Genomic DNA, 14,498 nt, shown 5'->3' with positions numbered 1-14,498 from the left:
TTTTTCACTTCATGTGGTTCCATGTGTGCAGTAAGACATTATGTAACTCAGTCTCAGCCTTGCAATATCCACTAAGTACTTTAAATTGGCCATCATTATTAATAGTCTGGGGTCCATGAAGGTGATAGCTTCCTTTGGCTTTGGCAGAAGGCAGCATTGTGTAATGAGGATAGGGTGGCCTATACTCAAAGCTATATTCCCAAATGACTGCTATTCAAGTCACAGGACAACTGTGTGTGTGTTTTTTAAGACTTTATTCTAAGTGGACATCAAAACTTGTGTATTTGGACAGTTCCATGGGAGATGGTGAAGGACAGGGAAGTCTAGCAGGCTGCAGTCCATGGGGTCGCAGAGGGTCAGGCATGACTCAGCAACTGAACAACAACAATGGGTGGAATGGAATTTTCCATGCTTTACTCCTGATTTATTATCTTATACTAAGATTTCTGAAGTTTGAGCTTCAAAGACATCAAGATACAAATTCCCGTCTTCTGCGTTCTTGATTTGATGACCTTAAGCTGATTACTTCACTTTTCAGTCTCACTTTACTTGCTTATAAATGACTGGTAGTGTGGATCACAATAAACTGTGGAAAATTCTGAAACAGATGGGCATACCAGACCACCTGACCTGCCTCTTGAGAAATCTGTATGCAAGTCAGGAAGCAACAGTTAGAACTGGACATGGAACAACAGACTGGTTCCAAATAGGAAAAGGAGTATGTCAAGGCTGTATATTGTCACCTTGCTTATTTAACTTATATGCAGAGTACATCATGAGAAACGCTGGGCTGGAGGAAGCACAAGCTGGAATCAAGATTGCCGGGAGAAATATCAATAACCTCAGATATGCAGATGACACCACCCTTATGGCAGAAAGTGAAGAAGAACTAAAGAGCCTCTTGATGAAAGTGAAAGAGGAGAGCGAAAAATCTGGCTTAAAACTCAGCATTCAATAAACAAAGATCATGGCATCCGGTCCCATCACTTCATGGCAGATAGATGGGGAAACAGTGGAAACAGTGGCTGACTTTATTTTTTGGGGCTCCAAAATCACTGCAGATGGTGATTGCAGCAATGAAATTAAAAGATGCTTACTCCTTGGAAGGAAAGTTATAACCAACCTAGACAGCATATTAAAAAGCAGAGACATCACTTTACCAACAAAGGTCCGTCTAGTCAAGGCTATGGTTTTTCCAGTAGTCATGTATGGATGTGAGAGTTGGACTCTAAAGAAAGCTGAGCACCAAAGAAGTGATGCTTTTGAACTGTGGTGTTGGAGAAGATTCTTGAGAGTCCCTTGGACTGCAAGAAGATCCAACCAGTCCATCCTAAAGGAGATCAGTCCTGGGTGTTGATTGGAAGGACTGTGTTGAAGCTGAAACTCCAATACTTTGGCCACCTGATGCAAAGAGCTGACTCATTGGAAAAGACCCTGATGCTGGGAAAGATTGAGGGCAGCAGGAGAAGGGGACGACAGACGATGAGATGGTTGGATGGCATCACTGACTCAATGGATATGGGTTAGGGTGAACTCTGGGAGTTGGTGATGGACAGGGAGGCCTGGCGTGCTGCGGTTCACAGGGTCCCAAAGAGACACGACTGAGCGACTGAACTGAACTGAACTGAACTGACTGATAACACAAGAAGCCAGGGAGTTGGAAGAAGGCTTATAGATGACGTCAACAAAGATCCCAGTTCTTGTGTCACCTCTGGCAAGTTGTTTCACTTTTCGGTTCCTGTTCCCTACTTATAAAATAGACCATTTGGGGCTACCAACTGCAGTAGACGAGATTAAGATTATGTAGGCAAAGCTCCTACAACCGTGCCTGCACACTTGGCGGCTCAAGAGTGCCCGATGATAATAATAGTAATGCTAGCGAACATGCCCTAGATTGATGCGGTTGAATTATGAAACTTTGGGAGAAAAAAGTCAGAAACACGGACCAGGAAAGAGGTTTAGAGGCTGGAGACCTCCTACCCTGCAGGGGCGTCCAGCCTGCGCGAAGACGCGCCGCGCCGGGCACCGCCTCGCCCCACCCCTGCTGGGCCAGCGCGAATCCCGGCGTGGAGTTCCGGGCGACGGCGCGGTCCCCACTCTGGCCCTGCCTCTTTCCCTGCTCTCCTGCCTCCAGCGGTGCCAGCTGCGCCGGAGCCCGGAGAATCCGCCGCCACCGCGCAGGTTCCTGAGGCCGCCCTCACGCCACAGGTAGGAGCCGCGCGGCCGCCGCCGGGGACGCGCACAGCTCCAGCGGGAGCGGGTTTCCGCCGCGCTCGCTCTCCGTCCCTCCTCCAGACGGCCCCCGGCAGCTGGCGGCTCCCCGCCCAACTTGGACGCAGCCTTGGCCGCGGCGTCGGCGGCGGGCACCAGCTCCCTGCGGCCTCGCGGGACCGGCCTCCCTGGCAGCATTCGGGGGCTTCCAGTGCATGCCTGCGGCCCGGATTCCTGCAGAGTCGACGCCGTCAACTTCGGCGCGCACTTTTGCCAGGGCAGGTGGCTCTGGGCTCCAAAGCCGCGCTGGCTCCAGGCCGAAGTTGGGGGCGTCTTCTGCAGGTGTATCCATCTAGCTCGCCGCGGGGCCCCCAGTACAAGTGTGTCAGGTGACCCTAGGTCATCTCGCGCCCCTGGGGTTCGCGTGTGCTGTGGGATGACCGGGATGGCGGTCGCGGTGACACCAGTATCCCAAACCAACCAGGAAGTGCTGTGTTCCGAGGCTGAGAGCCCAGCCCTCTAGATGCACTGTCCTGGGCGTGTGGCCACACAGCTGCCGGTGTGGCGCCCACGAAGTGATGACGCCGGGGCGGGGCAGGGATAAGGGCGCATGGACCTGGGTGTGTATAAAGGGGCTCCAGCTTCAGGTATGTGGGACTTAGGTCTCAGATCCGACAGCGTGAAGCTTCAAGCCTAAGATAGGATTGTGTGAGGCCCTTCAGAACGTGTAGAGTCAATCCAGAACTATCGCCACGCCTGTATTTGCTCCTTCTCCTAGTTTCGGATTGTTGCCATCTTTACTGTCTTTGTAAAGTACTAAACGCAAGTCGATTCTTAAGGACCACAAACGTTTCAGCGTTTGATTATCCCTAGATTTTTCCCCCGAAATGAGGAGTTCCCTTACTTTACTTGCCAGGCCTACCGGTTACAGTTTAGACCGCCCTTTGAGTGCTTTCTCGGGGCTTCGGGAGGCCAGGTATCCCCAGTCCTCGGTGCTGTGTTAAATGGCTAACTAATGGTGGCGCAATGAAAGTGTAAAGAATGAAATGAATCTATAGCTTGAACTATTAACAGACTCTACAATTACACACTGCCTCTTTGAATAAGATTTTCTTTCAGTATTAAATGTTTCATGATAACGTACAAATGAATGGGGCACAGTCTTTTAGCTTGAATTTGTACACAGCCTTTAAATGTTGTTTGAGAATCTTTTCACTAATTGTCTGAGCTCCCTGCGTGTCTTCTCAGGACCTAGTATAACTCACAATCCATATGAAAAGTGTGAGTAGTTAAGGCTTTGAGAAAGGTGTGTCTTTAACATGTTTGTACCTGATGTTAGAGTATTTGGGAACCATGGCTACAAGTGCTGTATTTAGGCTTGTTGATTCACTTACAACTAGGCAGTGGGGGACCCTGCTCCTTGGAAGTTGTGATTACTAAATGTGCATTTCTTAATTAAAAATGATTTGTTATAAATTTCATTTACCTTTAACTCTTACAGGGTTTTCCATGTTATCTTATTTTTATTGTGTTGATATAACATAAAATTTTTCATTTTAACCATTTTTTTAGTATGTAATTCAGTGGCATTTAGTACTTTCATATTATTGTGCTCCCATCACAACTATCCCTCTACAAAACTCTTCATTTTTTAAGAGTTTTAATAACATTTCAATGATAATGGCTACAATACAAGCTCTAGTTTTCTCATTAAGTGAAGTTTGAGTTTCTTCTTGTATTTTTAGAGAAATTCACTTTTAAAGAAGAAAGTTGGAAAGGTATTTAGTAGGTTTTATCCCCATCAGGAAAGGCCTAGTACATTACTCTGTGAGGATAAACTTGTGTGCTAAGTTGCTTCAGTCGTGTCCGACTCTTTGCAACCCTGTTGGCTATAGCCCATCAGGCTCCTCTGTCCATGGGATTCTCCAGGCAAGAATACTTGAGTGGGTTTGCTGGGTCCTCCTCCAGGGGATCTTCCTGACTCAGGGATTGAACCTCATCTCTTAATCCTCTTGCATTGTCAGGAAGGTTTTTTACCACCTGGGAAACCCAGAGGATAAGCTTGGGACCTATTTGCTGCTGCTGCTGCTAAGTTGTTTCAGTCGTGTCCGACTCTTCGCGACCCCGTGGACTGCAGCCTACCAGGCTCCTCCATCCATGGGATTTCCCAGGCAAGAGTACTGGAGTGGGTTGCCATTGCCTTCTCTGTGGGACCTATTTAAATTTGTGTATAAAGGTACTGTGAGGTTTAGCTAAGAGGTGGGAGAAACAGGTGAGGGAGTTTTTTTGTTTGTTTTTTGGCTGTGCAGGTGGCTTGCATGATCTTAGTTCCCAGACAAGGGATTGAACCCATGTCCTGAGCAGTGAGAGTGCGGAGTCCTAACCGTTGGACTGCCAGGGAATTCCCTAGAGTTGTTGGTAGTTTCCTCTCCTTAATCTCTAACAGAAAGATGAAATTCCTTTGTCTCCTTAGCAGCTCCAAGCAGAATGTTTCCAAATTATGCTTGAGCTCAGGCTGTGCACCCTTTTAATAACTAAAAGGAGTTTTGATTGAGCTAGCTGCTAGGTGTAGCAGTTTCCTTTCCATTCTAGATGTTTACTAAACATTGATGGACCCAGAGGACCCAGTACATAAGATATGACCCTTTAAACTCTTAGTTTGAGTCACTGTGTGCATGAGAGAAGCTGTAGCTGTGCAGGGCCTGGTTTTATGTTTTTAATTCTTTAAGTCTTAGCACTACAAAATAAAATGTATCCTCCCGCCAGGGTGTGGATAAATGTTATTGCAGGGTTAAAATGAGAAACTCATACCTTAATCTTCTCATAAGTCTGTGACATTTCTGATTAGAAAAGGGATGGTACAAATCCTATCTCATGCTGTAGTGGAAATTCCTTCCAATGTGTTAGTTTCCCTAAATTCACAGGCCAGTGTAAAATCTATATCCCAGATGTTTTAATGCTGGGTTTTTAAATAAAAGTGTATAGTATGTGTTTCATAGTGTCACAGTTGCTTTTTTTTTCTTTGTGTTGTGAAACTTGCTTAATTTTTGAATTTATTGAACAAACATTCTGTGACAGAATACAAAATGATTTGTGTATTCAATCAACATTTAAAGATACTGTCTGTGCACCAGACACTATTCTAAGCATTTTCCACACATCAGCACATTTTATTCTCAAAACAACCCCTTTAAGTAGATATGTAATAGTCCTACCAGCCCCTTGTATAGATGAAGTGGTTGGAGGCACAGCGAGATCATACAGCTAGCCCATGGCAGAGCAGGGATTCCATCGCAGGCATCTTGAACACAGGGTTTTGGCACTGCTGTCTCATCAGAAAAATATAGCCAGAGATTCCACCCTCCTAACAAACGAATTTTTTTCGTATTGTTATATTGTTATATTGCTGTCTTGTCCTTATCCTTAGGGATAAATAACTTGACATAACTACAATTGAAGTGCAACTCGGACAACCAATTTTTTCAGCTGGAGAAGGAAATGGCAACTGTCTCCAGTGTTCTTGCCTGGGAAATCCCATGGACAGAGGAGTCTGGTGGGCTACAGTCCATGGGGTCACAAAGAGTGGGACATGACTGAGCAACTTTCACACACACACACACACGTGCACGCATTTTTCAGTAGCGGAAATTAAAATGAAGTGTGGTTTTGTCAGGCCCTGTGAACACTGAGACAGGGTCCTGGAAACTCTCTGCTGGTCTCCTTGCCTCTTGATTGTGAGGAGTTTTGGACAGTGATCCTGAAAGGGTCTGTGGAGGCCAGGATGTGTGTATGGGGAAGCAGTATTTGCCAATCAGAGAGGAAACACTTCTGTATTTTAATAATCATTATGACCATCCCAGAACTAATCTGCCAAATGAAGGCCTGGGTTTTATCCCAGGTGGACAGAACAGAAGCTTGTGGCTGACCGTAGGCCATGGAAAGTCTTGCTTCTTAGGGCTCCAGAACCCCAATTCCTTCCCCAGCCTGTGACCTCGGGCTCCCCTCTGGATGAGAGGATATTTTATTCTGTACTCAATCATTTTTCTGCACTTTTTGGATCTGGAGTTGGGAACCTTTTGAAAGCTTCTGACGCACAAAAGAAAATCAGCCAAGAGCAACAGGGAAATAAAAATAACTCCATTTGGTCGGCTCTTTTGTTGAGAGAGGGAGAGACTTCTAAGGGCATAAACTGACAAACTTTATATTAAGGACAGGAAAATCAAAGTTCAGTATTCAACAGTGATTTTTTTTTTTTCCAAAATAGGCTCTTGCAGACAATAAGTGAATTTGGATGAAGGAAAATAAGGAATAAACATGGGGAAAGAAAGGTGGTGGAGTGGGAGGGAGAAGCCAGTGCAGAGACGAACCAGCACAGGGGAAGACAGGGCGCTGAAAGTTTTGTCAGTTCTTTACACAAGCTCGAGCTTCCATGTGATTCTGCATAACAATCCCTTCGACATGTCAAGTGTAGATGAAAATTATCTTTTCTTTGGTTTATCTTGAAGTGATTACTTATTTATTATTTTTCTATTGAGTTAACATTGATTTATAACATTATGTAAGTCTCATGTGTACAGCATTCTATTTCTACTGCTGGATACACTGTGCTGTGCTCTGCTGTGCTAAGTCCCTTCAGTCATGTCTGTCTCTCTGTGACCGTGTGGTCTATAGCCTGCCAAGCTCCTCTGTCCATGGGATTCCCCAGGCAATAGTACTAGAGTAAGTTGTCATGCCCTCCTTCGGGGGATCTTCCCAACCCAGGGATCCAACCCACATCTCTTATGTCTCCTGCTTTGGCAGGCAGGTTCTTTACCACTAGTGCCACCTGGGAAGCCCCTGTATACACTACAGCCACCAAAATTTTTAGTTACGTCTATCTCCATATATTTGATCCCTTTTATCCATTTCACCCTCCCCACCAGCCCCCCACCCCACCCCCTAGCCCTTTCACTCTAGCAACTCACTACTTTGTTCTCTGTATCTATGTGTTTGGTTTGTTTAACTTTTTTTTTTGCTTTTTAGTTTGTTTTTTATATTTCACAAATGAGTGAAATCATATAGTATTTGTTTTCACTTAATATAATATCCTCAAGGTCCAGTTATACTGTTCAAAAGGCAGGATTTCATCTTTTTCATGGCTGAGTAATATTCCAGTGTAATTATCACATCTTTTTTTTAAACAGTCATTTATTTTACAAAGTTGTTTAAATCCACTCTTTAGCAACGTTTAAAAGGCATATTTAAAAATGTATTTTCCAACTTATTAGTGGTCACTAAAGTTAAAGTCACCAGACATTCTCATGGAGTTTCAGTATTCCTGGGCCTCCACAGTATTTCTCCATTTGGATCAGTAGCATTGTAGCATGAGATATTAAACTGTCCACCAGTTAATATTCATGTCTAGGAATGCTATGCACCTTTACATTGCCTTCCCACCCATGACCTCATTTGTAAGCCAAACAGCATTATTGATACTCGCATTTACAGATTAGAATGCTAGGCCTCAGAGAAGTAATTGGCCAAGTTCATGCATCCAATAATTTCTAATATGAGGATACTGCATCTTCTTTATCCATTCATTCATTCATGGGCACTTAGGTTGTTTCCATGTCCATTATAAATAATGCTGTAATGAACATAGAGGTGCATATATCTTTTTTAATTAGTGTTTTTTATTCTTTGGCTAAACATCCAGAAATAAGATGTTGCTTAAAACAGTAGTTCTATACTTAATTTTCTGAGGGATCTTCACACTGTTTCCCAAAATGGCTGTAGCAATTTACAGTCCCATCAACAGTGCATGAAGCTTCCCCTTTCTCCACTTCCTTGCTAGCTTGTTATTTCTTGCCTTTGTGATCATAGCCTTTCTAATAGGCATGTGGTGATACCTCATTGTGGTTTTGATTTGGATTTCCTTAATAATTAGTGATGTTGCACATTTTTTTCATGTGCCCATTAGCCGTCTGTATGTCTTCTTGGAAAAATGTTTATTCATCTCCTCTGCCCATTTTTAAATTGGGTTGTTTCTTTGTTTGTTGTTGAGTTATATGAGTTCTTTTTATATTTTAGATGTCAACCCTTTATTGAATATATGGTTTGCAAATATCTTCTCCCATTTGGTAGGTTGTCTTTTCATTCTGTTGATAGTTTCCTATGCTGTTCAGAAACTTTTCAGTTTGATTTAGTCCCACTTGTTCATTTTTGCTTTCGTTTCCCTTGCCTGAGGAGACAAATCCAGAAACATATCACTAAGACCACTGTCAAAGTGCATACTGCCTGTGTTTTCTTCTAGGAGTTTTATGGTTTCAGGTCTTACACTCAAGTCTTTATCTTGAAGTGATCTTATTGTTGCTTAAAACCATTGCTAATCAACAAAGCATGTGGACAAAGAGATACCAGGGAGCTCTTAGCCCCTGCTTGGGATCTTCATACTAACCTAGTCTATTTTTGTTTACATTCTTTTTTATGAATGGATTTTACATATAGCATGATATTAGAGTCACTGGATTTTCAATTATTTTGTCACTTGTCTTCCCCGTGAGAGGTCACTGACTGTATTTTTTTCACTTTTGCGTCTCCACTGCTCATTTTAGCATACAATTAGATGTAAGCTGAATCGGTGTGATTCATTTTATTCAAAATATGTAAATATTTCCAGAAAAGAAAATTATTATAATGAATGTTTTACTTATTGATTTGTTCTGCTGTCCCATTTAACTACTTTCAGAAGTAAACTTGTAGAAGTGCAGTGGACAGTCTGTGGCATTTTGAATTTGCAGCCAATTTGCTCATTTCATTGGTCTTTTCCTGCAGTATTTTCTACCTGAATTCTGATGGAAGAGTCCTTTGAAATAAGAGGATTGGGGAGGTAGCAGAGGATTGATGTGTGGGTTCCAAAATCATATTATCTTAAGGAAAAAAAGAATCACCTGACAGAATATTGTAGATGCTAAATATTTCAAAGCTAGGAACATGGAGCAAAGATTTTTTACCCTAACCCCAGTCCCAGCCCCAATCTGCCACTGTCTTGTCTGGAAATGTAGGGTGATGGGGCAGTGATGAATCAAAGCAGGTCTTGTAAAGCAAGTAAGGTAAATAACAGTAAGGCACAGTTGAGCCCCACAAGTTCCTCACCAGGAGTAGTGACCACAGTCCTTGTCCTAGGAGCCTGAGAGCTAGGATTCAGATCCAGAGGACTCAAGCACCATGTGGCCTGAGACGGGTAACTTAAAAGCCCCCTATACCTTGGTTTCCTTATCTGTAGAATGGGGATAAAAATAATACCCATCTCATAGGATTATTGTGGGCACTGCAGGAAACAATGCCTAGCTTAGAGCCTGGGATTTCTTGGTGCCTCAGTGGTAAAGAATCTGCCTACCAGTGCAGGAGATGCAGGTTCAATCCCTGGGTCTGGAAGATCCCCTGGAGAAGGAAATGGCAACTCACTCCAGTATTCTTACCTGGAGAATCCCATGGACAGAGGAGCCTGGTGGGCTATAGTCCGTGGGATTGTAAAAGGGTTGGACCCAGCTTAGCGACTAAATAACAACTGGAATATAGAAGTGACACAATAAATGTTAGTTCCTCTCTTTCACAAAGCTCTCCCCACTCTGCCCCAGATCTAGCAGGAGTGACATCCCTAAATAACCAAGCAAATCACTGTTGGAGGAGACATGGAGGTGGGGCCTTATGGGAATATGGATGAGGGAGAAATTAATTTTTCCTGAGAGGAATTCTTGAATAAGTATGGCATTCCATGAGACCTCAGTGATGAGAAGCAGTAGGAAAGCTTCAGGCAACAGAGCTAGTTATAACTAGGGATAATGGGCTATATGCCTTTGATAATCATACTTTTTAGGTATATGTTTTGACATTAGGTAGAAAATTTGATTTTTTCTTAATTTACAAACGTAAGATAGCATTTGGGCTTCGCAGGTGGTGCAGTGGCTTCCCTGGTGGCTCAGCTGGTAAAGAATCCGCCTGCAATGCAGGAGACCAATGGCACGGTGGTAAAGAATCTGCCTGCCAAAAGCAGGAGATGCAAGAGACATCTCTCGATCCCTGGGTGGGGAAGATCCCCTGGAGACGGAAATAGCAACCCACTCCAACATTCTTGCTGGAAAATCCCATGAACAGAGGAGCCTGCTGGGCTACAGTCCATGGGGTCACAAAGAATCAGACACACTGTGTGCGCACACACACACAGGGTGGCATTTATTTATAGTAGGAGAAGCATGATTCATCTCTCTTTTCCAATGAGTGTATGTGTGGAGGTATATTTTTAAAAAGTATTTAGAATTAAGAATAGGGTGCACTCTCAAGGGAAGAGTGAACTAGTTCGCGCTGTGTTGGAGTAACATGCCTCCCATCACGTTCCTTGCCTTCACGTTAAATAGCAGGAGGGCGTCACAGGCTTTGCCAGCTTTATAGGGGTGTGGGTAACACATATCTGCATGAATCTTGGATGGAGGTGTAGACTGTGTGTCAGTAACCTAGACCAGCTGTTTTCACACTTGAAGGAAAAACTTGTTGTTACTGTCCCCTGCCCTGCCCCTAAGAACTGCTTTTCTGTATGAACTCTTCTCTGAAATTCCAGTATGTAGAACACTCTAAGCACAGCCATTCTTGAGGATTCCTAGATGGGGCCAGTGAACCAGCTGTGTCCTCCCGTCTCCCTCCCTGCCCGCATCCTGGCACAGGCTGCCCCTTAGCAGCTGGAACCATGGGGCTCCTCGGAGCAGATGTGAAAGCACTGCTGTACGTCTGTTGGAGGGAAGAGAAGACAAAGACCTGAAGAGGCAAAGGAAAGGAAAGGAAAGGCAGTGGACTGCTTTTTTTTCCTCAGAAGCTTTTGCCAGTGGTGCACTGGAACTGACATGCTGAGAGCTGGTTTTAAATTTTCAGGAATTTCATGAGCCAGTTGTTAAACATGCCATCATGAAACAACAGATTGCCTAAGTTTAGGTTTTAAACTTATATTAAATGCATTATATTGAAAACAAAAGTAATGTCTCGAGTTTGGAGACGTGGTTGGAGGTAAAGGAATACCCCAAGTTATGCAATGTTCTTAACTATCTTTTCCTATTAGCTAGTATAATTTTGGTTTCATACTTTTTTCTGTATCTCAGCTGCACCCACTTTATATTTTTTCTTCCCAACTTGTATAAGATTTATTTCATTTTTTTTGTTTAATTGCACTAAATATGACATCTATCATGGTGTTGAATACAGTCGGGAAGGTCCCTGGAGGAGGGCATGGCAACCCACTCCAGTATTCTTGTCTTGAGAATCCCATGGACAGAGGAGCCTGGCGGGCTACAGTCCATGGGGTCGCAAAGAGTTGGACTCAACTGAAGTGACATAGCACGCACGCATGCATGATCGGTAATAGCAGACAATCTTTTTTCCTATTCCTAGGAGAAAACTTTCAGCTTCTCCTTAAATGATATTAGCTATACATTTTTAAGCTAATCTTTATTAGACTATAAAATTTTACTTCCCTTTTTCTTCTCTACCAATTTTAAAAATAATGAGTAGACATATAGTTATACCAAGTGTGTTTTCCCTTAACTGCATTCACTTTAATCCTTGATTCTATTTGTCTGTAGAGACAGGATTCTTCAGGCTCAGCTTTCCTCTCCAGGGCAAGCTTGCCCTCTCCTCACTCCCTGTCAGTCATTCTAAGGTCTGGCTAAACAAATTACCTGGGAGCTTGATTAAATTCAGAGTCCCAGGTTCTGTCATGTACCTACTAAATTGGGGTTCTTGGGGTGGGAGCGACTCAGTGCAGTATATTGTGAGTTCCTTTGGGATTCTGATGATCCTCCCATGTACCTGCTTGGCCCCTGTGGGCATTTGCTGCCCAGCCCTGGGGCCTCCATGTGCCCTCTGTAGTGTCAAGTCATTTGGGCTACTGGACCCTGGCCACATTGCCCGAGAGTCTTAATTTTTATGTTTGGCCTCAAATTCTCTTCCTGTGAGACAACTTTCAGAGTCTGCCTCTTGGCCCCATGAACCTGTTTCTCAGACAAGGGCCTGACTCCCTGAGCTTAGATCTGTTGGGGCCGAGATTCTCACCTAAGGACACAGCTCTGCATGGTGCTTGGAGACTAGCAGGGGAGTCAGCTATGCTAGGTTTATTCCCACATTAGCCTCAGTTTTCACCTTTCTGAACTGCAGTTGCGCATCTCTGGGGATGGTCGTGAGGTTCTGTTTCTGGAACATACCAACCTGATGCCACTTTAGGGCTTTGCATTGTGCCATTCCCTCTGCCAGAAACACCCTTCTCCCGAGTCTTTGCGTGGCATGCATCTTTTTTGACATTTGGGTCAATGACGAAAGGTTCAAATGTCACCTCTCTGAAAAGTCTTTCCCTGACCATCTAATCTGCCTCCCTGCCCAGTCTGCATTACCTTGCTCATAGCCTCATTGTCCTAGCTATTCCTGTGGGCGATTTTCACCCCAGCACTGATCACTGTGAGTTTTTCTTCATGTCTTGAATACTGAGTTTTCTTGAATACTGAGTTTTCTACATATGAACATAATCTCCATGAAATCTGGCATTTGCCTGGCATGTAGTAGGTACTCACTAATTAGTTGTAAAATGAATGCCTCTCCGAACTACTGTGTGAGTATGTGATGTTAGTATGAACCCTGGGTTCCCAGGTGATTCATCAGTTCTTGTTATCATTCTTTCCTGATTTCACAGATGTTACCTTTGGGACAGTGATGCATTGCTGAGATATTACTGCCATTTGGAACAAGGGCCACTCTCAACTGATGGGAAACAAAATCTGTAGCCCTATATATGAATGTTTCCTTTCATTTGCAGAGAGCATGTAAGGGTTGATTCAGCTGTAGCCGTTTGTCCTGTGGGTGATTAATCTGTGATAAAATGAATCAGTTAAACATGAAAGTAGTGTAAAATAAACCTGATAGATTTGGGGGAATTCCTGTTTTCCTCCCTCTTTGAGTTCTATTGGGGTGGTGTTGGGTGGGGTGATGAGGTAAGAGGGCTATGCATCACTCTGTAAGACTCAGGAGTGCAGAAGGGCATGTTGGAGAGGTTTGTCCTATCTGATGTCACAGGGAACAGACTTGACTAATGAGGAAGTAAGTTTTACAGATCTGTGGCCAAGGAAGGCCTGTAGGGCTGGTGGTGAAAGCTGTGTTTGCTGCTCCTACTGGTGCTGGTAAGTTTGTCAGTGGTCTTTTGATGCCAACAGAGTGCTTAGCATGTGCTTGTGCAGCGACAATGTGGTTCCACCCGCACAGAGCTTGTGGTCTAATACAGTCAGTTAAAGGCTGGACTGAGTCATGCAGCACAGTGATGCTAGGCTGCCTGAAATGGGCTGGTGTTTTGTTACGATAACACATCCCAGTTTTTCATGATAGTGATTTCAATCTGCTCTAGGATTGGAGCAGCAGCTGGGGTAAGAGATGTAGAGAGCAAAGCTCTGAACATCTCTAAACTTCGCTTTCCATAAAAGCATCTCATTTAAAAAAAAGCATGATTTTGTATATTTACTTTTTAAAAAGTAAACTTTGTGTTTCAGATTTATAGAAAAGTTTCCAGAATGGTGAAGTGAAAAAGTGAAAGTGTTAGTTGCTCAGTGTTTGACTCTTTGTGACCCTATGACTATATCTCACCAGGCTCTTCTGTCCATGGAATTCTCCAGGCAAGAATACTGGAGTGGGTTTCCATTCCCTTCTTCAGGCGATCTTTCTGACCCAGGGATTGAACCCAGGTCTCCTGTTTTGCAGGAAGATTCTTAACCATTTGAGCCACTATGGAAGCCCAAGAATACTGGAGTGGGTAGCCATTTTGGGGATGGTATACATGGGTAAACTATGGTTTCCTCTCTTATTAACATCTTATACTGGGATGGAACTTTTGTTATAATTAATGAATCAATACTAATGTATTGTTATTAAAGTCCATACTTTATTCAGATTTCCTCAGTTCTCTCTAATGTCCTTTTTCTATTCCAGGATCCCATCCAAGATAGCATGTTACATTTAGCTGTCATGTCTCCTTAGGCTCCTCTGGGCTATGATATTTACTCAGATTTTCCATGTTTTTGATGACCTTGATGTTACTGGTTAGGTATCCCATAGGTATCTTGCAGTGGTTGTTGTTTAGTTGCTAACTCATGTGTAATGCTTTTGTGACCCCATGGATTATAGCCTGCCAGGCTCCTCTGTCCATAGGATCTCCCCAGCAAGAATACTGGAGTGGGTAACCATTTCTCTAGGGGATCTTCCCAACCTAGGGATTGAATCTGGGT

General features: G+C 43.6%; 2 protein-coding genes across 4 annotated transcripts in view; one reads left to right on the top strand and one right to left on the bottom strand.

Moving 5' to 3' along the window:
- Nucleotides 1-1,959: 1,959 nt before the first annotated feature.
- The window catches only part of PLD1 (phospholipase D1), a 214,146-nt gene continuing 201,607 nt past the window's right edge, over nt 1,960-14,498 (top strand). For 2 of the 3 annotated variants that reach the window (XM_081570921.1, XM_081570920.1), the window contains exon 1: nt 2,047-2,208. The gene's annotated coding sequence lies outside the window, so the exon portion shown is untranslated. Of the gene's footprint in view, nt 2,209-14,498 lie in introns of all 3 variants that reach the window. The other variant, XM_081570924.1, reaches the window with a different exon arrangement.
- Nucleotides 2,067-7,664, bottom strand: LOC145538608 (uncharacterized). The gene is made up of 2 exons (XM_081570936.1): nt 5,774-7,664; nt 2,067-4,120 (listed from the first exon to the last, which is right to left on the bottom strand). Exon 2 carries the CDS (start codon nt 2,561-2,563, stop codon nt 2,198-2,200), a length of 366 nt encoding a protein of 121 aa, XP_081427062.1. The 5' UTR covers nt 2,564-4,120; nt 5,774-7,664; the 3' UTR covers nt 2,067-2,197.

This window comes from Giraffa tippelskirchi, chromosome 2 (assembly GCF_054371585.1).
Source record: "Giraffa tippelskirchi isolate mGirTip1 chromosome 2, T2T-mGirTip1v1.2.pri, whole genome shotgun sequence".
Taxonomy (NCBI): Eukaryota; Metazoa; Chordata; class Mammalia; order Artiodactyla; family Giraffidae; genus Giraffa; species Giraffa tippelskirchi.
The sequence above is the reverse complement of the archived record's forward strand: the minus strand, read 5'-3'. Positions and strand labels throughout refer to the sequence as shown.